The sequence below is a fragment of the Aquila chrysaetos genome, chromosome 3 (genome assembly GCF_900496995.4).
Source record: "Aquila chrysaetos chrysaetos chromosome 3, bAquChr1.4, whole genome shotgun sequence".
Lineage (NCBI taxonomy): Eukaryota > Metazoa > Chordata > Aves > Accipitriformes > Accipitridae > Aquila > Aquila chrysaetos.
Genome location: NC_044006.1, coordinates 79,107,638 through 79,132,515, shown reverse-complemented (window position 1 = coordinate 79,132,515; position 24,878 = coordinate 79,107,638). Strand labels below are relative to the sequence as shown.

Genomic DNA, 24,878 nt, shown 5'->3' with positions numbered 1-24,878 from the left:
GAGGAGTGGAGGCTGCCCTGCTGCACCCCGTGTCCGAGGCGAGGGGAGGGGGGGGGGGCTGCCGGCACATTAATGCTCAGAGCTGCGCCCTTCCGCTCCCGTCGCCTGCGCTGCCCCATCAGCAGTAACAGTCTGATTAATTCGCTTCCAGCAGGGAGCTGATGGGGCCAATGATGGAGCCGCTGCATCAGGCGCGCTGAAATTGATAGTTTTTCACAGTTACAAATGAGGAGCCTCCTCAGCTGCAAATGGCGCCCGCACAGTCGGACTCCGGTAATGATCATAAAGAGGCTCTCTTTAAACTGCGAAAGCCCCTGGGACCGAGCGGGGGGGCGGCTGCTGCGCTAATGAGAACTACAAGGGGCGAGCAGGCATGGAAATGGCTCCTCCACTCTTGATGTGCATTTAACTGCTTTTTTAGTGCGGCGGCAGAGCCAGGAACGAAGGAGTGATGAATGCAGCACAAAAGCATTTATTTTCCAATTCGGCAAAGTGGCTACGTTGGGAAATGTATGAATTATTTTAATTCACTCAACTGTCCTGAAACATCACAGAGAGCGAGTGAGCGTGGGGGGAGGGGGCGGGTGGTGCTCAGTGTGTGCTCCAGAGACAGGAATTACTCCTATTCGTTCAACTGCCCCAAAATCTGGGAGCTGGGGGTGCTGACGAGGAGCAGAGATGGGGGAAAGCAACGGTTATCCCTTGCACGGTGAGCTAAGAGTGGGGGAGGTGGAGGAGAGAGGTCAGAGCAGTCCTCAGAGCAGCATCCCTTGGCTGGAGAGAGACTGCTTTACCATGCCCGGCAAGAGAGCTTCTCCCCCCCAGTTTGGACACTGCCAGCTGACCCTCACGAAGGTGGACGGTCCCAACAAGGCCCCAAGGGCTGTGTCTGACACCCGTGGCAAAGTCTGGGCTCGCAGCCACAGGGCATAGCTCAGGATTGCCCCATCACCAAAATAAGCCTCCCCACCTGCTGCAGCTGAGGGGAGCAGGGTCAGAAGTGCTACTTACAGGGGTTGGGGCAGCTGCCAGGGATAGCCACAGCCTCGTTCCACTGGTCTGCGCTGGAGACGGAGTAGGAGCGCTGGTGCATGCCGTCTGGCTTTGAGCTGAAGCCCACCAGGTTGATGCCGCTGATGGAGCGCTCTGAGTGCAGGGAGGTACTGCTGGTTGAGTGGGGAGCACCTGCAAGAGAGACGTGAGTTTAGCACGGACCAGCTGCTGCCCTGAAGCACAGTGGAAGAAGGAAAAGCTGTCCTGTACCTGATGTGACATGCCCCCGGGTGGCCCTGCCTGAGGACAGGCTCTGTCTGGCTCTCCCAAGGGGTGCAAGTGCATCAGCCCCCAAAGGTGCTGAGAAAAGAGCACTGCCCAGCACACACCACTTCTCAGAGGGACACCCAGCTTGATGGATTTCAGCGCAGCACCTGGGATGCATAGCTAGGCATCCTGGCACACAGCCTTCTTCTCCAGCCGGATTTTGCAGCTGGAGTTCACGGTCTGCTCATAATTTTCACTATAGCCTCGGGTACCTGGACAAACACAAACCCACCCCATAGCCCGCATGTCCATCCTTACTCCTTAACTTCACCTCTTGTGTGTCCTGAGCAAGAAACACAACCATGTTGGAGGCACTAGGAGTGAATGGAAAAATCACACGGAGGATGTCAAAGGGACAAGCAGGGGAACAGACATCTGTAAGGTGGGGATTGTGGGTGGGAACGCCTCTTCCCACTAGCTGAAAACCCCTGCGGCTGAGCCCAGGAGCTTGAACCCCCAAGAAAGGAGTGGTTTTGGGACTAGAGGCCATCACAGAAGACAAGATCCCTCAGTCATTCAAAATGGGTCAATTGTTTCTGGATTACAAGAATATACACAATTTCCAGAATAGTATACAGAGCAGTTCTGACAGGGAGCAAAAATCTTGCTGTTCAAGGATGCAGGCAATCTGTTAAGGAGGATGACGCTGCCCTAGAGAGACTACCCTACACCTGCCCACTACAAGCACTTTCCTATGCCTGCCCTTAGGGCATTCAGCTCCAGCCACCGTAGAGCAAGTGCTCTGGGAGCTCGGGGGCAAGCAAAGGGTCCCTTTCCCTACTCTGAAGCTGTGTTTCTTCCTTCCACGCCCGGAGGCACAGATGCTGGGCTGGGACTCCCACACCAGCCCTTCTGTCCATGGATGAGTGCAAGGCCCGTTGAATGGCTCCAGCTGCAGAGCGCCTGGCTGATGGGACACACAACCACAGCCTGACCCGTCTGCTTGCTCCAGCCCTGCCAGGGCCGACCACCCCGTGGCCATGCAAGGAGCCAGGCTAAGAGAAACCAAGCAACTTGTTTCATGGGACTGGGATGTAAGTGGGATACTTTCACAGAAGCAGGCTGGAGAGCAGATGGACACCTGCAGGAGCAGGTCCCCAGCTGGATCTGCTGCAGCCAGGACAGCTCACCTGACCGTGTCTTTGCTGTGTAAAACCAGCCTCATTTTGCTCTCACAGCACAGCTGAGGTTGAAAGGGACCTCTGGAGGTCATCCTGTCATCCTGCTCAAGCAGGGCCACCCAGAGCCAGTTGCCCCAGACTGTATCTGGATGTTTTTTGAGTATCTCTAAGGAGGGAGACTGCACAACCTTGCTGGGCAACTATTCCAGTGGTTAGCCACCCTCCACAAAGAGCAAAGCCCTGTAAAATGCCATGTGGAGCCCTGGATTCTGTACATAAAGTTACGTTTCTGTCCCTCCTGTTTCCATGAAAACCTAAGAAATGTGATCTGAATGTCACTGGGGCCTGAATGCTGCCTGAAGCTGCAGAGTGCCTGAAACGACAGCTCAAGAAGCCCAAATCCCCCCCTACAAAAGGTGGATCCAAGGTGTGTGCTGAATGGAGGGGTGATGTGGGTCATCAGCCCTGCATCAGGCATGCCTGCCATCCACAACCACCTTTCATTCATCGCCAGCACGGCGTGTGCCTCCCACCCTTCTCTTCCATGTGCCCACCCCGGACCAAAAATCCCCTTTCTCTGCTGCACTGTGTAGGGACTACCTGTAAGCCTTGCCGGCAGACCCTGCCTGCCCCGGCAGCAGCAATGCAGAGCTCGCATGGCCACGGTGCCCTGCAGCCCCGAACTGCCAGGGCCCTTGCCCGTGGGGCAGGAGCAGCAGAGCCGCCGGCTCGTCTGCCTCCAGCCCGGCTGCTGCACGCTCCCCCTCCCTCCCCTTGTTCAGCGCCACAGAAACACGTGTAAAACCATGACACTGACTTTGCCTCTAATTAGCCCTTAATTTACAAGACACACTCGGAAGGGTAATTAGCTGGCGCTCCGCTCCTGACTGCCGCATCCATCTCCTCTCGCCTCCTCGTGGGAGGGAGCCTGCTGCCACTGGAGCAGGGACAACGCTGCTCTCCCGGGACTGGGAAGAGCTGGGTCCTGGGGACCGCGCTGCTGGGCTGGGACAGGATGGGATGGGACAGGACGAGCTGCCCCCAGAGCTCAGGCAGTGCCCGCCAGCCCCAAGCCAGGCTGCGCACACAGCACGTGTCTATTGCCACAGCCATAGAGGAGAGGGAGGCAAACAGCAGGAGTGCAGAGTGCCTGGGAGAAGCTCCTCCAGCAAAGGGGAAAGTCCTGCAGAGCCCCAGGGAGCCCAGATTTGCCCCTTGCACCTCCACCCCAGCCACACTGGGAGCCCAAGCCTGCAGGCACGTGCCCTTCCATCGTCTCCTCTGAAGAGCAGCGCGGGCTGCCACAGACGCCCAAGTGCCCCAGCCCTGACCAGAGCCAGGGACGTGCGATTCTGCCGTGGCCAAGGCACCCTCCAAACCCGCGCCCAGCGATGGACCTCCTTGGTTTTGTGGCACCATGTGGTAGGTGAGGCTGGGCAGCAGGAACGAGTGCTGGCAGCAGGAAAGGAATATGCTGTGGTCAGACTCGCACAGCAGCAGCCCCAGGCACCTCAAGTGCCTGCCCCGCAGCCCCGTTCGGCTTTGCCAGCGGCCGCCCTGGGAGCACACCACGCTGCCAGGGCAGGCGGCCGCAGCTGCGGCGTGACCTGCGCCAGGCCTGCGGGACACCAAATGTGTGCAGAAGAAGACATGCTTGGGAAAGCCGCCGAGACACGCTCAGAGCCCACACGCACGCCCACCCGACCCCGCACCAGCGCCCAGCATGAGCCTCCTGAATCTGACGCCTGCCTTGCCAGCAGCGCGTGCCACGAAGAAGCAGCGCCAATTTGAAAATTTCATTTTGAAATGAAACGGTGCTGCTACAGCTTCCAGGAACAGCTTCTATCAGCCTCTGCAGTCTCCCCAGGAGCTCCCAGCTGCCTGGAGTCACCCAGCTGCAGAGAAATGTCCTTGCAGCCCAGCCGCTCGCTTGGCTCACGGACCTCTTGGCCATGCAACTCTGGCTTGTCCCAGGGATCTGCAAGGTGGTCCCAACAAGGCTAGAGCTCTAAGGAATTGCGTCCCTTTGGAAGTGACACCACCGGCAGTCACTGGATATGTTCCCTTTAAATTAGGCAAGCAAAGTGAAAGGTGAATAAAAGGCTACATGTAAAATACTAACTGCCTCTCTGAGCCAAAGCCTCCAGGAACTGAACTCTCCCTGACCCTGCCTACAGTCCCCCAAGCAAAGCTCTCCCAATCACTATTTCCTCAAAACCCCAGAAAAAAAGAGATTCATGTAGACATGTTAGTGTGACCTCACCAGCAGGCAAGGCTTCATGAAGCCTTTTTAAGTAAAGCCTAACTGATGACATGGCAGTAAATGGAAAATGACCTAAAACCAGAATGTCATTTTTCTAAGCGTGGAGTGTGGCAGCCTGGCCACTTCAGTAAAACACCTGAATCAAAGCAAACTGGAAATTCTTCATTAAGGTGTGGACACACAGGGAACTGGATAAAGATGAGTTAGCAAAAAGGGGTACTGCCAGTTGGGATGGAGATAATTTGCAGAGTCACTTGAGGATCTTTGGACAAATCTTTGGACAAATTTAGTATTTTCAGCAGTGATTTGGCAAAATAATACATGGGTTTTGGTGAAATTTCCTGGTAACATTAAGTTGGAAGCACTGCCAGTATTCTGGAGATGAAGATGGCATACAGGACTAGATGATTTTGAAAAGTGAGCTAACAAAACCACAACAAAATTTATTTAGTACACAATGCAAAGACATGTACTCTGGAACTAATGGGCCTGATTCAGAAAAAACTGGGAAAGTACATACTGTTTGCCATGGGATTTGGATTGCACTGCAACGACATGAATGTTTGCACTAGGCTGGGGCTCTTAACTGGGGACACCAGAGGAGGAGGAATTCTGCAAGTATTGCCTCTTCACAGCATTACCAAACTACACCACCACTGAGGCTGGAAAGTCGAATGTGATCCCACGTGTGCAAGATGAGGTATGTCTTCCATAAGTGGGAAACGCACACTTTCTGCACAAAGCTGGTATGATGCCTCACCTAGATCCTCATGCACAACCTACCACCCTGAAAAAAACTAATTCAAGGTGGAATGGGTATAGAAAACAAAGGTGACTTTCCATTTCTACTAATCCTATTAGCCCACCTGCCCACATCCTACAACCTGCAGTCCTGAACTACTGCAGACTGCCAGTAATAGCAACACAAAGTGTACAGACATGCTAAGTCACATGTTTTTTTAATAGGAGTAATACAGAAATACCTACATTCTCGACAACTTCATTGAGGAAAGGACTACTTCCTTCTCTTCTTCGAACATACCATAACCTGACCAGCACTGAACAAACTAAGCTGTGACACATCAGCTCCACCTCCTATCACTAGTATCCAACATCCACTTCTGAGGAAGCTCCCGGTGAAGCCAGATGTCTCCTTGATGCACGTCCTGGGTGCTGAGTGTCTGCAGTCTGGCCAGGACACGGAAGAGAGACTGCTTCAGTGGCACAGATGGATACGCTCTGCGCACCAACAGACAAAGGACAGATACCAGTGATTATGGTCCTGGGCTAATCTCTTTGCTGTGTTTGATGCTGTCAACCCAGGAATAAAGCCATTTCAACCTGAGAAAGGGGACAGGGTCCCAAAGGCTCATCCTCCTTTGGCAAATGCACACAGCAGACTGCAACACAAAAATGTCTTCGCACTCTCAGACTCCTGCCTGGTGATAACTCAAAGGAAGAGCTGTCTCTTGCTGGATTTATTCAACATTAAAATGTGATCAACAGGAGAATAGCCACATGGCAGCTAAATCCTGCTCTGCCTGTGCCTCTCCACACCAACCACACTACTGCAGTCAGGATGGCTTGGTTGGATGTGATTATCAGAAGTCGTGCACAGCAAAGTGAGCTGGTAGCAGAAGAAACACTTTGAGAAGTTTGCAGCTCCCATGAAAACTGAAAGTGCAGACTTCTGAGTCAGTTGCTGCTGTCTGGAGTGAGCTTCGCTCTCGGTTCCTTCGCTGGAGCTATGTTCTGGTACAGCGTAATTACTCATGGATGAGGTCATTGTTTTTGCTTGAGCAGAAGACTGGGCATCATCCTGTGGATACAGCTTGGCCTCAGTTCTTCAGGCATCCATCGTTTCTCAGCTGGACTATCCCAACGCGCTCTTTATCTGTGCATGAAGCCACCACGAGCACAGGCTGAGGCAGTGGTGGTGGGTGTTTGCAGAGAAGGCAGGAGGCTGGCTGGACACCTCATCTCAGCTAAGGCTGCTTGTATGTTCTTTTGCCTCCCAGAAACATGAAGGGTAGGTCCCCGACCATCTGCACCCCATGACTTCCCCAAGGCCCTGCAGAGCTAAGGGCATGGACAGACAATTGCCTGCAGTTATGTTTCTGCAAGGAGCCACCGACCCCATCCCCACCTCAGCACTGCTCTCCTGGGGCAGACTGGCTGCTGCCAGCCCCTTACAACATGGAAGAAACCGGGTTTGTTCAGGGGAAAAGGGGTATGCTGAATTTTAAAGAGGCACAAGCTGGACAGCAGTTTTGGAATTCCCCCTTGTTTTATGGCCAAGGTCAGCACAGGTCTTTTCTCTGAAGTGCCAGGTCTTGCTCTGGCACAGGAAGAGGGCTGCCACTGCCACGCTGCGTTGCAGCAGAGACTGCCAGACGTATGGCGTGGGGCGGTGATGGAGGTCACCCCAGGAAGGCATGAGGACACCCTGGCATGAAGCAAACCCTATTTTCTCTGGTACTGCAGTAGGCCAATAGCACACTGCAGATTAATGCTATTCACTACCTGCCAAACCATGTCGCAGAGAGTCATCAGTTACCACTATCCATTAACCAAAACTTTAAGGTACTTGTTGCCAACTGCTCATCATTTATTCCAAATAAACATCTGAATTACTGCAAGTCACCTTAGTGTACTGACTCTCAAATACTCTGTTGGTGTCCGCAGCCAGAGCACGTCTCAAAGCCTCCCCAAAAGCTGTGCACGAGGGGCAGCCGCAGCTGCTCTGGACCCCAACATGCTGCTCCTGGGCTGTGCGGAGCAGGCTGGATGGGTACCCACCTCCAGCTGGTGGGAAACTCCTCAGTTCCGAGAAACCAACTGGTTCTTGAGGGGAGGCGAGAGCCAATGAGCCTGGTTAAGCTGACTGCCTGCGAAATCCCTGCTGGTAAAGACATAATTCACCACTCTCCATCAATGGGCGGTCAGCTGCCATGTACACAGGAATGCAGCTGTCCTGGGAGCACCCCGCGGCTGCCTTTCCCAGAGCTGCCCCCACCCCTGGAGCAGGTCCGGAGCCAGAAGAGTCTCTGTCAGGTTGGTTTTCTGAACGAAGCACTGCATGCTGTTTTGCTGGACACAGTCTGTTCCTTCCTCTCGAACAATTCCTACCAGTAACGAGGCCAGAAACCGTAGGCTAGCTCTTATCAACAAGAAGCGTACGGATGGAGACATGTTATTTGAAAGACATCGACTTCCAAGTTCTCCTTGGGAGATAGCAACAATGCTGAGCACCTATGCAGCCCCACAAGCATGGTGGGGCACGTTCTGAGACGACAGATGTCCTTCCCAGCTCTGCCAACAGCGAATGTCTGCGCAAAATCACTGATCCAAACCGCAGGCGGCTGAGGTTTCCCAGCCTTGCTTCTTAGCAAGGCTATCAGGATCTGCCAGCTTGCACACGGTGGGAGCCATTGCCTTTCACTGGGCCTCACAGATGCTCTGACACAGGGAAATCTCCCTCCTGTCTTAGCACTGCATTTGGAGAGCACATTTTTGGACATATGCACATGGTAAATGACTATATAACACCCTAGCTCCTACCAAAGCTAATCCGTAGTGAGTACAAACCGCCAGGAGAAACAGCTCTGTGTAGTCCAGACATCTTTGGGAGGACCAAAAACCCAAGCTACCTGCAGCAGGACGGGAAGGGCTGACCGTGACACCGTTACCATTTTATACTTCTATCTCCCAACCAAAACTCAGGGACACAGGAGATAAGCCAAGGGATCCCAAGCCAACACACCAGACTCATCTCCGGTTCAGATGGTGGCCGACTCCATGTACAGATTTAGCAGGACCCCAGCAAACCAGAGAAGCCTGTGAACAGGTACTGCAATGACAGCTGCTCCCCAAAATCCTCAGGCACCAAGAGCACGCCAACAGTCCAGAAAGCACAGGCAGCTGCAGCTACTCAGTCCTTCTCCAGCCTGAGCTCTGCCCATACCAAGCACCCACGCAGAGCCCACGGGAGCACACCTTGTCCGCTCACCGTGCAGCTCCGCTGGCCATGGAAGGGTGGCCAGAGTTGTGTGGGGAAGAGGCGAATTCGCCGGGAGAGCTAGTGACAGCACATCTGGACAGGAAGTCAGAATCAGCCAGAAGGAGCCCTCTGATTGTCTGATCTTTTCTGCATAGCATAAAATTACACCATAGGTCTTCCACTAATTTACCTCTGTCTGAACTACAACGTATCTTTTAGAAAATCTTCTAATCTTGATTAGAATATTGTCAGTGACAGAGAAATCACAGCAACTCTTGATAAGTAGTTCCAGTGGTTAATTACCCTCACTGTTGAAATTTGCACCTTATTTCTAGTCTCAATTGTCTTGCTTCTGCTACCCGTTGTTGGATCTTGGTATATTTTTATCTGATAAAGAGCTCTCTATTACCAAATTTTTGTTCCTATATAGGTACTTACAGATGGTGTGGAAATAATCTCTTAACCTTTTCTCCGATAAACTAAACAAATTGAGCTCCTTGAATCTTTCACTACAAGGTGCATTTGGCAAGCATTCATTGTTTTTACAGCTATCCTCTGAGCCCTTTCCAATCTATCCGTTTCATTCTCATACTGTGGACACATGAAATCCATGAACTTCAGCCCTCTAGAAGTCCTCTCCATCCCATAACCAACAGTCACCATCAACACTTCAGAAAGACCTTGACCACATCTTCTAGGATTCCTGAATTAAATAATTCAGACTTGCTGATTCAAACATGTCTAAATCTCCTACCTGCTGTTTAATATGCTTCTTAATTACAGTTGGAATATGAAGAATTCATCATTCTGTGATAAGATACATCATCTTGCCTCTTCCCAGACAGCAAACAGAAGTGTTCACTGAACGCTTCTTTTTTTTTCTTTATCAACCATTCTACTATTTCCATACAGTAATGAACGAATGCTGGGTTTAGGATTCATTAGTTCCTAATAAACTTGAAAAAAAAACTTTTCACCGTCTTTAACTCTGCTGGTTACCTTTTCTGTATCCCCTTCTGCAACCATAGTAATGTAGGCTCCTGGAACTAGCCAAGAGGGGGAAGGTGAGCTGGGAAATGAGCTTCAGATACTAAATCCATCACTTCTATTTGTGTGTTATGTAGAGTCTCCATGGAACATGTAAAGGTTGAAGATTAGGAACTTGGTAAGATATATGAACAGTGACTATTCTCATGATTCATAGGCTAAAAATACTGTCATACAGTGATCAAGATGCTGTGGAGAAGGCAGCCACTTCAGCAGAAGCTCACCAAGTACAGGGCACAAGACAAGTGTAAAGTCAAGACACATCGCGTGGTGGTGAAGGAGAGACCCTGCTGCACTTCCACACTGCACCACCGAGACCAGAACAGGAAAAAGCACCTGGGAGGACACAGGAACTGCTTTGAGCTCAACATCCTGGATCTGTGTTAGAGGAGGAACCGACATGCAAGATTTGTCTTTTTTTCAAGTAAAGCAGCTATGAGAGAGAAGGAGAGAGAGGTTTCCCTCTAGGAGAAAGGCAGCAGAGATGACAGACTCAGGCAGAAGTCCGCAAACGAAGCAGCTCTCAGATGTGGGAGGCAGTGTCGGTCTTCCCATCAGCTGAGGCACTGATGCCGCTATGGAGAAAGGTGGAGGGTAGCTCTACCCAGCCACTGTGGTGTGCTGACTTTAGTTTCTAAGTTCTTAATCAACAGCATAATTTGCTATATGTATTTAACTTCTTCTCTAAATTTGATTGGTACTAAGTGTGGTCTGGGGAAGCTGGGCAGGCACAAGGTGCACGACTTCTCCACAAGCAATGAACCCAGATAAAATGGTGAAACAAAACCTTTGTGCGGCTGTAACCAGAGCAAGTCTGGGAACGTCAGGAGCTGGAATGCTTCCCACAAAGCCAAAAGGGTCACTTTGAGGGCTGCTCATAATTAATCACTCACGGCGGATGTTAGTCTGCAGAGCTCTGGCAAAGGGCTAAATGGCAGAGAGAGGCTCCACCCGTGGTTCCAGCTGGCCATGCAGGACCACACTGGTGTTATCAACTACCTACCTACTGAAGCCTTCAACTGCTGCTCAATACTTATCGATTAGTTTATTATGTTGCCTTTATTTTTATTGCTTTTTATATACATACGAATACACAAATGTACAAAGTATGTTAGCACAATGCAGCTTGCTCCCCTCCACTTTCTTTTGTTCCTGTGCATTCTTCACTATCTGGACAGAGAGAGAGCGAATAGTTTACATCTCCTCTTAACCCAGATTAATAAATTTTTCAGCAGTGCAATGTTCCTTTTGATTTTAACTTTCTGGTATCCAGTAAAATGTTCTTTAAAAACTCCTAATTATGCTTCACATTTTTTTTTCCTAAGTTCTTTCTCCCAAATGATCTGGCTCATAATTGCTTTCAGCTTTGTGAAATTGGCTTGGATATATATTTTTGTGTGCGTGTGTCTGTGTATGTCTGTGTTTAATACTCTCTATTTCTGATTTGAATTTTACTCTGCCTGAACACCAGTACAACAAAGTCAAGGTTACTTCTACCTAAGCCACTACTGAATTTTAGTTTTGTGATTCATTCTCCTCATCTGCTTAGATGAGGGTAACTACTCCATTCGCCATGGGGGCTTCTTTGAACCAGTAGGATTCAGAAAGTCTGAGGAAGCTTTAGTGTCACTTGGCTAAGTCCTTCAGTGACTATCACCACAATAATGTAATTTACTCTCCAACGTGCTATAAGGAAATACTTCAGCAACTGTTTCCGAGACATGCAAACCGAAGTGCTGGGAATGAGCAGTGGGGAGTGGAGGAAGGAAAAATGGTCCTTGTTTCGGATCTCTCTCCTGGTCTGTTAATATGACCAGAGGTGTCACTTACAGCCTCAGTAGAAACCTGAAATCATAAGCTGCAGAAAATGTACAAGTAATACTGTTTAAAATACAAACCAGAAAAGATACTGTGCAGCTGAAAAGTCCAAAAGAGATCACCAAGACAGTGGTGGGAGACAGATAATCATGACAGGTTGCAACGATACGAATCACCATTTGCATTTACAGTCAGAAGCAGGAAGCCGAGTCTGATATAAAATTGCAGGAAGGAAGGAAGCAGATCCAGAACTTTTTGGGTTTGCTGCAGAAGTGTGGACCTGGACAAGTATTGCAGTGAATGATGAAAAACCAGCATTTGCACACAGCTCACAAATGCTAGCAACTGAAAAGGCCATTCAGCTTATGCTAGAATTGTATTATATTTTCTTACATAACTTCCGTTTCTAAAGCTATTCACTCATAACATGTTTTATACACTCCTGCTTACTTCGCCCACAGAGGCTGCCTCGCACACAGCAACACAACCACCCAGTGTGCACAATACCAGGAGAGACCATGGATCAGCTTGAAGTTCTGCACAGGTCCCTAGGAGGGGACAAAGCAGGCACTGCTCTATTTGGAGCAAGCCCGTAACAGGATGACTCTATCCCTTGTCTGCTAGCAATAGGTTTTTGCACCTTCCTCTCGGGCACCTCGCTGTCCAGCAACAGAATGAAGACCCCAGCCACTGACCCCATGTGCCTGTAGTGCAGAGCAGTAGAGGAGAGATCTGGAAGGGGGACTCAAACCATGAGTGGCAGCCTGCACTCAAGAAGGGATGAGCTGGCATGAAGACTGGGTGACAGCAGAAAGGGCACGAGTTTGTTGCCCAGAACAAGTTGCTCCCCTGCCCCTTTCCCTGTTGCAGCACAAGCGTGGTCTGTGTGGAAGAGAAAGCATGGTTTTCTGGAAAAGGTCCTCAGTCCACCCCAGGAGAATACCAGCTACTCTGCTGCCCCAGTATTCCTTGGCAATGTGGGGCAAGTTATTTATACTGAGATTTTTCACAGGTGGCTACTAATTATACCCTCTTCATTTTTCCAGGTGCCCTGTGCAAGACACCCAGAGCCAGATGTTCAGAAATGCAGGATGCTTATAACTACAACTGCAGCCGATAGTGCTGGCTTGCTGCCCCTGTGTGACGAAGCTGCGTGCCCATCTGGCTTCCCTCGGCACCTCCATCGTCCCTGGGCAGGGCTCTGATCATCAGAGTGTTCTGTCTGCCTTGTTCTTTTCTCCTCTGTGTTCCTCTCCTCCTCACTTTCTCTGAGGCCTTTTTCCCTGTTCAGCCCTGCAATGCACAGCTCCTTTAGTGTTCTAGCAAGTAATAAGTGTATCAAGTCCCAGTAATTATCTCTAATTAGGGTTAGTGATTATACTGTTGGGTCGGAGAAAATCAATCTCTGGTTTCCCATCAGGGAGGGCAGAGAGAGTCAGGGTGGGGAGGGGAGGAAGCACTGGCAGCTCCCTCCCGTGCTCCCATTCCTCCCACGAGCTTCTCCCTGCCCGCACTGCTAACAGTGCTGCTCGTCCCAAGGACCAGGAGCTCCGTGTGGGGAGATGGGTCTGAGCACTGGCAACTGGGGCACAGCCTCGCTCCTTCACTGGTCTGGACAAGGGAGAGGGCAGCCCACCCCAGGGATGCAGAGCAAAACCAGGGCTGTGATGGCATCACTGGGCCCAGCGTGGCCAGATGCTCTCACGCCAGTGGCCACCTCCGCAGAACAGGCCTGCGCTGCGGGTCCTTCTCATGGGGACACTGGGGCTCGTGCCCTGTGTCTAGAGGCAAGATGGAGTGTGGGGTGCTGGAGCTGCAGAGGCTGGGCTCCCTGGAAGGGCAGCATGGAGCAGAGACCTGAGGAGGTCCTACCTCTCCTCTGGGCACAGGGTTTGTCAGGCGATGGCAGCCCACCTGGGCGATGCTCTGCTGTCTGAGTGAAGCCCGAGGTCACAGGTACAAGTTGTACCCCAGCACGCTTACCCTGCATACTCCTAGAGAACATGACTGCTGACCATGTGCGAGTCACACCATGGCCATGGTCTAAAGGATAAAAGGTAGAAGGGTTGGATATGCTGGATGACAGCTGTGGATGATGGTGAAAACTGAAGAGGAATAGCCAGAGCAGTCTGTCACACACCAGACAAGCTGCCTTTTGAGAAAAGTCACAATAAAGTGTGTCCATGATGCCCAGCCTACAAGTCCAATGAGTTGAGTGCTCACACCTCCCAAGCAGGAAGGCTCTGGGTGTGGACATACAAAGCAGAGGCATGGGTGAGCACCTCTCTAAAAGGGGCAAAGATAGAACATCTTCTGGACAGAAACCTCTGGCAACTGGCAGGTCAAAACAGAGAACGGCAGCCAGATTTCTGGCAAAGGAAGCCCGCAAGAAAAAGAGCAGGTCTGAAGCAAGAAGGTGCTGCCCTTCTTCCCATGCTTGTATAGAACCCCAGCCACCGGGCAGGAGCTGAAACCTCATTTTCACAGCTGGGTGACAGGTTCTACAGCTCCTAGGAATGGTGGGAGCAGGCAGCTCTGCTCCCAGGCATGGTTCCTGGCTCACCAGCTCCATAGGGGAGTCATGCTCTGACAAGGGGAGCATGAGGCCCTTCTGAAAAACGTGACAGATGAAGCTACTTAATACGCAAAAGATAGTTGGGTCATCAACTCTCTAAGAATAGTAGCATCTTTGCAAACATCTGCAGAGTCACCAGTAAAGCTGGAAAATGATACAACAGTAATAGTTTTTCTATATGACTGAATAGGCTACCAGTGCTTTCACATAATAGCTCCAGTGCAGATAAAATGGTCTTCAGACGTAGTGAGGACAGGCTCTGGAGGAACGTGGACAGGCAGGCAAGGAGCTGCCATGGACTGTGTACAGACTGTGGGTTTTCATAAGGGATTTCATGTGAGCTGCTCCTTGCTGCTCTGCCTCACAGTTACCCCCACATTTTTCCTCTCTTGCCTGGTGCAAACACAATCCAATTTGCACAACTCAGTAACAACTTTGCATATTCACGCAGAGTCCAGGATATCTCAGCTGAGCAGCTCAGTGTGCTTTTCCACTTTACAACCAACAGATCAGCAGTTTCAGCTGATGTGCCACAGCATGCCCCAATTCAGACCTGCAGTACTGGTATACACCTTTGCCATGCCAGATAAATCTCAAACACCTTAGTGTAGCTGATCTCATCCCTAGTAGAAAGCATCTCCTTCCTCCTGCAAGGGCAGACTCATTCTGGAAAAATCATTCTGCTGCCTACCTACAGGCTAGAGTGAGCCAGCTGGCCGTCTAAAGGGAGACAAAACTGTGGTAAAACCTAAGGATGCAATACGTTGCAATATCGTAAATACTACTGCCACCATGACATGGCACATCCTCTAACACCCTGTGACAGCAGCCTTGCTCAGCAATTTAGGAAGCACAACACAGTACTGTACTTTGTCCCTGGGACCTGCGGGGAGGATATGGGAGCACGTTGCAGTGCCAGGGCTGCAGTGCCCCTCTGGGAAGCGGGATGCTCTGCATAGCCATTCCTGTTGTACAGATGGAAAAACTGAGAGACCGCGAGGAGCAATTTGCCAGTCAGCCCCTGGAGTCCCTAACAAAACCAAAGAGACAACCTGAGTCTCCCACCTGCCAGGGCCCTGCACAACCCTGGGGCCTGGAGCCGGTGAGGTGCGGGTAGGATGGCCAGCTTTTGGAGACACGGCTGGTAAGCACCTCGCTCCTGGGTCTGGTGTCTACTAGCACATCCGCAGAGACCGTGTGGCATTTATCAAAAGCTGGGGATAAGCCAAAGTTCATGGACTCTGTAAAACATACAGAAAATTAACACTTTTATGGTGTACGGAATATTGTAAACCACCAAAGATGTTACAGGTAACTGAGTCCCTTGAGCAGGGAGAGGACGCTCAACCCAGAATCACCAGTTTCCCACTCAGAGGTTGTGCAGGAACAGCCAGCGGTGACTAACCCACAGCCACGGGTAAACCTCTGCAAACCAAGAGGCTAACCCTACATCAGCCAACTGACCACCCTGCCATGGGAGTCACTGGGAGAGGTCCTGCGCTCAGAACAGGCCCACATGAATGATTTTTGGGGGGCAGGAAGGACTTGGATCAAGCGGACAGTGCCGTTCACGCTCTGCCTCGGCACTCAGCCCAGGGAGTGATGGCCAGGCAGCACAGCATGCGTCGACTCTGCACCGGCCAGGCCAGCGCCTTTGGTTCATGTGCCTGAGCAGTCTCTGAGCACACAAAATGGATGCCTTTCAGGTGAAACTAAACAAGAATACCTGCTGCAGCACTGCGCCTAACGTGCTCCAACCACTGCGGGACATCTGGTTCCCCAGACCAGGCTGGAAATGGGCTGCAGTACACTCCCTGCACCCCTGGCACTGGGTACAGTGCAGCTAGCACGCCTTCACCCACTGCTGCTCGAAAAATCCCATCCCCTTGGTCTACAGTGGACACATAGCTCAGCACAGTACGGTGGTGCCGACCAACAGCTCTACACGAGTGCCGCTTCGCTGAGACACAAAGGTGATCATCGCACAGGCCGGTGCTTGCACATGTCCTGCCCACGTGAAGGACAGTGGGCTGCAGGTGAATTGGCAGACTGGGCCAGCATGCACCGGAGGACGATGGGGATGATGACGAGAAGTGAGGTGGTCTGCTATCTTCAAGACCTCTGAAAGACTTCTTGCAGGATCAAGGTGCCCAAAAGAACAACACAGAAGGCAGCAGGGAAAGCAGGGGCAGCTCAAGGCTAAGGAGCCGAGCATTTCCTTCGGAGGCAAGGGATCTAATCCATACACCACTGCAAAATTCCCAGAGCTACTATTCAAGTCATTTATACTAATATTTATCAAAAACAGCCACTAATAATGTGTTCCTCCTGTTCCAAGTTCCCAGGTGGAGACTCTGAGGACTGATAAACAGGAGCTCACTGCTCACAGCTACATTTTAAAGGGCTAAAAAAAGGCCAAGTTCTTGGGAAAGAAAAAGCAGTTCTTAGGCTCTAAACTGGGGGCACATAGTTAGCAGATGCTTTTGACAATTTTGGCTTTATCTTCTCTTTGCCTCAGTTCTCATTCCATAGAAAGAAATAATAATAGCTGAGAGAACAGACTTGCAATGCTTGGAAATATGAAATTCATCCTAAATCTAGCATATACCTAGCAAATAAAACCTCAAGCTGATCCAGCATATCTCAGTTCTTCAGGCTTCTGTCCACCACAAGGACTGGGCACCAAGGTTTGCTGGAACTGTCCTGCCTCATGTCATCCCTTCAAGTTCCCGATGCACTCCTCTCCCCCATGAAGTCCTGACAATTTCTAGCTTCTACTCAATGCAAATCCTTTAATGCAATGGCTCCAACCTCACATTTGGATTCATGCTGCTACTGCAGGCAGCCAGATAAACATTCGTAAGATGTTACCATATGAATGTTATAGTGAATTTATAATATTTATAATATACATATGAATTTGCAGTATTTTATACATGATTCATGATGCAAAATATTACTTACAGATAAGTTTTACTAAATCTCTGATCTCTGCTTCATCTTCAGACTACAAACAACCCTTTAACATATTATTGGGAAGGATAAAGGTCCCACACCGACAAACTCCACAGACAGACCCTCGCCCTCTTCCTTTCAGCTTTGGCGTCCCCACGTCCAAGTTCTTGGCCCTTGGCTGAACAACAGTAACTAATGTTGAACTTTGCCAGTCAGACTCAACAGAAAGCAAAGTGAGCTAGCCGAAATCGTGGCCAGCCGTGGTTTAACACCAGGCTCCCAGCCAGCAGCACTCATCCCGGCTCAGAGGAGCGTGCCCCCGCCTCGCTCCCGCAGGAAGCATCAGACCCGGCCAGTCCCTCTGCAAGTGCCTGCCCGCCGGCTGCAGGCAGCCCTGGAGAGGAGCGCGGGCAGGCAGGGCTGCTGCGGCAGAGCCTGCCTGCGGGGAAGTGCCCACGCTGTGGGAGGTGAAAGGAGCCTGGCTGGAAGTGGGTCTCTCGGCTGGGTGCATGCAGCCCGGTAGCTTCAGAAGCTGCTGCTGCCACTGTCCGTGGAGCTGCTTGCCACAACTGCAGCTGTGGCAGCCAGGCAAACCAAGCTGGAAACCTCCGTTTAAATCAAACTGCACTGCACTGAAGCAGACTGGGCACGAGCTGGCAGCCAGTTCCAACGTCTCAGTTGGGTGACAACAGAAAACCGAGCATCCCCGGCTCTTTAACTGACTCAACACAAAGTACCAGGGAAGGCCTGTCTACATCCTCGGACTGGCAAGGACCACCGAAATATGAAGCAGAAGCTGCCCATTTCCATAAGCAAGGAGACCCTGCAGTAGCACATCTGGAGGGAAGGAAGGAGCGTATCCACATCTGGTACTGAAACAGCTGTGTAGAGATACTGCACCAATCCTGGTCCTGAGCAGATCCACTGGCTGATGGGGCAGGACTGGAAAGACTGCTCTGGCTTTCTTTCTGCTAACTAGTTCATCGGTACCAAAATAAAGAGACTAGTGTTACAGGATTCCTGCCTTAGAGTAGGAAATACTGAAATGACAAGAGGTAGCCATGGATTTTAAGAGCAGGTCCTATGCACTGTGCAGGGAACAGACCAGCCACAGGATTACGGGCGAATCATGGGGCAGCAAGCTCGTTCTGAAGACACCACACGTTGACCAGCCGGCTTTCCCTGCAAAGTGTGTGAGCACACGTGTACACTGGGGATGTTCTTGGTGTTCCTGGAAACCTGCCATCGCAGGGTGGGATGCGCTGCTCCTGCACCCACGGGCTATTTGCAGGGCAGGGCAGGTAACTTTGTTCTGAGCTTTTCCTCCCCAGTACCCAAATACTCGTTCTTTTGCAGGAGATTAATGACTCTGCTCTGACCTGAAAGAATATGTTGTGCAGCCACAACTAGGAGAAAGGCACAAGATGATCCCACCAGCCTCCTATCTGCCATGACCTGCACCACCCTGCTCTCTGCTGCCTCTTCTTCCCTCAATGTCATTGTCCCCCACGGCGAGCAGCGGTATGCCAGGGAAACAGGTTTTCCCTTTTCTTTGTTAATTCTTCCCTCATTACATTTGAAATTCCACAATCAGTGTGCACTGTAATTGTCGAATTTGATGCTAATGATTAATGAATTAAACATGGATCCATCAATTAGTCCTCGGAGAATAATTCTGCATAAAGCAGCGGATAATGTAATTACAGTAACAAAGATAATGAGATGTTAACATCGACGGAGCCCGACGTGACATGATCACAGCAGGCTCAGCAACCCCGGCCTGGGGGAGCCAATTCCTCACTCTGCAGAGGCAGAGCATCGGGGGGCAGTGCACAGGCACCCGGCCTGGCAGAGGGGGGGCCCCACCGCTGCCACGCTCCCCCAGCACCAGTGGCCCAGCGGGCGCCGGCAATGGCAAGGTGCTTTCCTCCCGCCTGCCTTGGGCAAACATGCTCCCCGGGCTATCCGCTCTGGAAGCGACAACGAAGCGTGCTGCTAGGCGTCGGCATGAACCCGGCAAAAATCCTGCAGCTGCTTGGGAACCCAGCACCATCTCCAGCCCAGGCTGGGCTCCCAGGCACTTTGCTGAGTCCAGCACAGGCTCCCCATCACCCCACCAGACACAACAGCCGAGGGGAGAGGCAAGCTACCCATGCACAGCGCACCGAGGGCTCTCCTGCACGTGCCTGAGGAGCCCGGCCGGCTGGCTGCGGCCAGCAGAGCTGTGAATCAGTGCGAGCACTCGGAACTCAGCCAGGGGACAGCTGGACCCTCGTCACTTCAGAGCAAACACAAGCATCAGCCAAGACACTGCAGCCCAAGCAGTGCCTCCACCACCACGGACACACTTGAGGAAATGCTCTCCCTCAGCTACAGAAGCAATCCTGCAGCAGGAGGAGGAGGGCTCACATGCAGCCTGCCCCGACACACGTGTCAGGCCATGCGTGCTGTTCCTCAGGGTGAAGGCAACCAAGCAGCATCAGTCCCTTCCAGCTCTTCCCCCACATAAAAGACTCCAGTACTTAAGCTCACACCCCTGCACTGAGACCAACTCGGCTTATTCTTCTCGGCCTCCTCTGTGCCAGAGACACTGGTGCAATCTTTGCTCTCCCGCACCACTTGGCAGCAAATCCCATGGAAGGCTCATGGTTCTCAGTGAGCTGGAGAGCCCCACACTGAGCCGCCGCAGAGACAAGCAGTTTTCTCCTTTGACCTCCTCCCCTAATACCATGCTCTGGATCTCCCACACTTTGTTTGCTTTAGTCCCATCTCCAAGCCACCTAGCCCGGCTGCCTGTGCAATGCTGGCCAGAAAATCTCACCTGGGATTGCTGCATTAGCTCAGCATTTCTGGCTGAGGTAGAGCATCTGCACTGCTTCTGCCTGCTAGATCAGACAGCCTTCTGCTGTTGGAAACTGTGCCTCCATGAGCTGCGTGCAACCACAACAATCTCAGCAATCTCTGATTTTTCCTTACACTTCAACTTCTCATTTGAAGGCAGGTTTTCCAGTGTTCAGCTGCTTGGCTTCCTTTTACATTGCTCAGCTGCAATGCAGTGTCAAGGAATAGGCTCGTGTGCTCTGTGCGTGCCCATGTTAAGTGTGCATGTAAGTACGTGCACAGGCATCGCATACCACATTTTCAGGCAGTATGCTTCATGCCCTTTTCCCCTGTGTTGACTGCTTTAGAGTAGGTCCCTACAAACCTCTGCAAAGCAAGAACTCAGGGCTGCAGCTGTGCTGAGACCAGTCTCTCATGCTGACTGACGTTGCCTCCATATTTTTCTTGTGCTACCATCTGTCCTTCCCCACAGAAAAATTCCTTTTCATCCAGTCTGCACTTTGAATAAGAGCTGCTCTCATTCTTCAAGCCAGAAACACACACTGAATGAGATACAGATGGGGCAAAGAAGCAGAAAGGGTGAGCTTGCTGAACTACAGCAAAGATACATCTGGGGATCTCTGAAGAAGCATGCAAGAGAAGTGATATTCCAGTGGGAAGAGGACCTGCAGGGATCTGAAGAAGACACCTGAACCAGCACTGCCACACGTGCAGTGAATAAATGCCGCCAGGCTCCATACTCACAGCCCATTCATACCCAGGAAACAGCATCCTTAAGCTCTGGCAGTGACATCTGCACATCCCTTTCCTGCCCTCTCCAGCCCCAACACCACTTGGGTTTGCCTGGCACAGGAGACACCGCGAGGTGCTGCTCGCACTCTGGCTGGCGAGGTGCCCGCGTCACCTTGCGAAGCTACGTGCCCAGAGCTCACCTGGGCACTGCTGGGCACTGTCTGCTCCAGCTGCGGTCGATGGAAGCTGCCCATGCTTGGCGTGCCCAGCATCTGGCCCAGTACTGCTCCAGTCCAGAAACCCAGAATAACACAGGCGTTTCCATCATTGGACCATAGCCAGCACTATCTCACCTGACCAGGGATTTACAAGACTGAGCAGTAATTGCCAAGAACTCTTTCCCAGCTTCCTCCAAAGGCCAGTACCCACTTGTGCTCTTCCTTTGAGACTTCAGGAGTCCCCACAGTTCCCACCGCTTGTGGAGAACTTCTACTAGTGGTTTCAATAAAGTCCTTTAGCAAGTATCACTGTCCTTTTAGGACACATTCGACCCAGAAACCGAGACGCAGGAATGCTCTGACTAACCTAGGTGCTTTTGGTGGTCTCATTTCTAGCTGTGGAAAATCAGACAAACAGACAAATATGGATGGATCCTTCAAAGTCTCTGGAAGTCTTTGATGTGAACAGGATAAGTATATGTGCCTATTTCTATGCAGCCTGATTTGCGGCATGAGCAATTCCTTCTCCTGGCACCCGGTGCTGCTGTAGTGTTAGGTCTAGAGAATCAGAGCACCAGGATGCCTCTTCTGTGCTCACATTGCCCATCACCAGCTGCCCGGCTGTGCTGGTAAGGAGGAAAAGGGAGCAGGGGATGGAGTCGCTGGTGGGAGAGGCAGGAACAGCTGAGGGCAGGAAGAAGCGAGCAGAGGAGGAGAGCACAGGCAGAAGAGAGGTCAGGAATAAAGGAGCCACATCCACCGGCTGTGGGAACAAGTGCCTTGTTCCTACATCCCAACGTGTCCCAAGTGCCCAGGAAACAGCCGAGCATCTTCCCAGCCAACGGTCCCTCCTACCTCCTGACACAGGAGGCTTGCTTAGAGAGTAATGGTGTTCAGCTGGCCCTGTCCTTCACCAGATTGAGGGTATCTACTGACCAGACAAAGAGCAGGTGGTCTGCTCTTCAGAAAAGGATGGGTCTTTTCGCTGTATTACAAAAATGCATCAAAGGGAAAAAAAACCATCTTTCTTATAAAGTTAAGATACCAAAAGTTGGAAAACGCCAAGATGGAGTCCGTTGGGACAATTCTAGCATGAGCCGCGTGCATACGCACTGTAATGGAGCCTAAGGGGGTGGTGCGTTCCACGGACGCCCAGCACCAGCCAGGCAGGGCAAAGCGCCGCGGGGGCAGGACAGCCCACCCGGCCGGCGGGAGGAAGGGAGAAGGGGCCAGCGGGACAGGGACGCGGGCGAGTCCTCCGCGGCCCGTGCCACACGTGCCTCACACAACAGCACCCTCCCAAGCGCCCGCGGCGCGGTGCGCCCTGCGGTCCCCTCCAGCCTCCGCAGTGCTGGCGTGGGTGCCTGACAGCCAGCTGCGGCACCAGGGCCGCGCCGACGCCAAAACTGTCCCCTAAAAGCTCCAGCTGTCACCGGAGAGGCGCCAGTGGTTTGGACGCATACCCGAGGCGGGGGGCCCGCGAACCACCACCCAAGCCCTGGTGATGGCCGATGGTGTCGATCCTTCCTGGGACATGCCAAAGGCCTGGCAGCACCGCCACGTCCCGCACCACCCTGCCGCAAGGGCGGGCAGGAGCCCTCACCCTGCCGGTGGGGAGCAGAGGAGGGTGCCGCTGGCAGCGGGAGAGCCCAAGGCTGCCCCCACCACGGCTGCGCTGGTGCCGGGGCCGCCACAGGAACAGCCCCGGCTGTGGCACAGACACGGGGGAGGGACAGAGGAACTCGGCTGTGCTGGGAGCACGGGCAGAGCCGTGTGGGATGGAGCCGTGGCAGGGCTCGTGCTACCAAAGCCCACCAGCACCCGCAAGCGTGGGTGTCTGTTGGCTTCAGGTGCATTCGGAAGGTGCCGACCGGCGCCTGCTCGAGAGGATTTCTCCCCAGACGGACACCAGGTAGTGCCCATTTTGCACAGGGCCTTTAGACTGTGCCAGGAACTGGCCGCCTGCTGTGGGGTTCCCTCCTCACGTCTCAGGGTGCAGCTGGCCAGAAGTGCCAGTGCTTCCCGCTCTATTTTGACCAGTTACCTCCGTGCAGTGCACCCTGAATTTTCCAACCTAGTTCACCTTGCCTCAACAAGAAGGAAGACTTAAATGTGAAATAAAGATTCACTAAGTGATGCTAAAACATCTGACTTTTCACTCCAAGTTCAGAAAGAAACTGTTACGAAGAGTAAAAACATGTAATGCTGTCTTAGCATCCATCAGCAAGACCACTTCATGTCTGCACCTTTATCTAGCTCCAAAAGCTGGAGTTAAGCATCCATTTGACCACCCCCTCCATCAGAGAGCTAACTGATCCAAACGCCGAAGCTGACACGGAAGCTGACAACCAGCCTTATCTCTGCTGTGGCGTGCTTCCCTGTGTAACCTTAATCTGTCCATGGTGTATCTCTCCTTCTGCCAAGGCCTGCCTGTGCTCCCACTTCATGCCAACGCAGTACTGATGGCTTAGTGAGGCATTGGTGCCTTTGCTACTCAAAGCATTTCTTGGCCTGTTTTTATATTGAGTAACACTTTACAAATCGTAAGAAGCGTTTACTCTCTTTATATCTATATCCATGTATCGCTTATACCTTTAACATATTCTTAGCCTTCACGCACATCAGTCACAATATATTCTCATCTAAGTGACGAGATGTTTTTGTTCAGGCATGCTCATGAAGGCGAGTCCCCCCGCACCCCAGCTTGCGGCTTTCCAGGAATCCAGTGTTACATCCCCTTTCCTCCCCGCGTGTCTCCCAGGATAAGGCCACTCATTTTCCTGACATAGGATGGTTGGCCCAAAGAAGTCTTGTGATCATGACTGTGGAAGGTGGAGCACATACGTGCAACACTCTCCTGCCCTATGCAAAGGAGGGATGGCTCAAACACACAAATGATTTCACTGCTGTCCCTGACCACATCTGTGCCACTAAAGGGATTCTTTTTATAGTAGAACACAAGAGCCATCAGGGCCCTTGCTTAAAAACCTGTGTCAGTGTGGGGTACTGAGCAAGACAGCAGTGTACACTGGGGTGGACCCCTCTCCTGGCTTGCCTGGTGCACACCGGACCCCAACCTGTGCCAGCCATGGGTATGTATAAAGCAGCCGAGGTGCTGCTCCACCATGGAAAGCTCAGCCTTGCCACCCGCCCAGCCCCGAGAGAGGTCCCTCTGGAGACGTGCACGCTAACACCACCATCCCTCCATCCTGAGACCCCGTGGCACAACTAAGCTTTTGCCTACACACGGTAACTCTCTCTCCCCAAAACCTGTGCCCAAATCTGTGTGCCAGCCTGCACTGCTTCCTTGGGTGCTGTCCATGAGAGTCCTTGCCATAAGCCAGAACCATGCCAGGAACACCCAATGGCTCAGCATGGCTGAACCATAATGTCAGAGGATCAAGTGGTTCAATGATAGTCTGCAACCAGTCTCCAAAGAAAACCTAGGGGACAAGAAGGTGGCAAGAAAGTGCCTTGGAAATGTCTGGGTATATGAGATGCTTCTGGAAGGCATATCCAAAATGTTCTTGGACAAGCTCCCCTTGGCTGGCACTTCCCAGGCATCCGCTTGGTCTTCCAGGACATAACCGGGGAGACAAAGAGCACGATGCACAAACAGCAAACCCCGTGTCGAGACATGGATGAAGAACATGCCGCTCGAGCCCACAGAGGTCCAGGTGTGGGACTTTGCTTCCCAGGCTGGTCTGCTTGGTCACGCCTAACTCTGCGCACAGCACTGCCTGCAACTAGCACAGCAGGCAAGGAGTGCAAGCTGGCAGAGGTGACACGGGCCAGTTGCCTGCGCTTTAGGATTTCCTGATGTTGAAGGGCTTGATTTAGGGCTCAGCCGTAATGAACTAATGCTGGTTATTTGCATTTAGTTAGCTCTAAACCTGTTAACAGAATCTGTGCTTGACCTCAGCTACTCTTCCGTCTCTGGATAGTCTCTTTACCAGTAAAATTTCATACAAGAATGAAAGTTAGGAGG

At 51.8% G+C, this 24,878-nt stretch overlaps 1 protein-coding gene across 1 annotated transcript in view; it reads right to left on the bottom strand.

The window, feature by feature from the left end:
* Positions 1-24,878, bottom strand: part of AGAP3 (ArfGAP with GTPase domain, ankyrin repeat and PH domain 3) — a 108,452-nt gene that overhangs the window by 21,255 nt on the left and 62,319 nt on the right. The window contains 1 exon segment of the mRNA XM_030008325.2: positions 1,012-1,185. Coding sequence (XP_029864185.1) covers positions 1,012-1,185 — 174 coding nt within the window.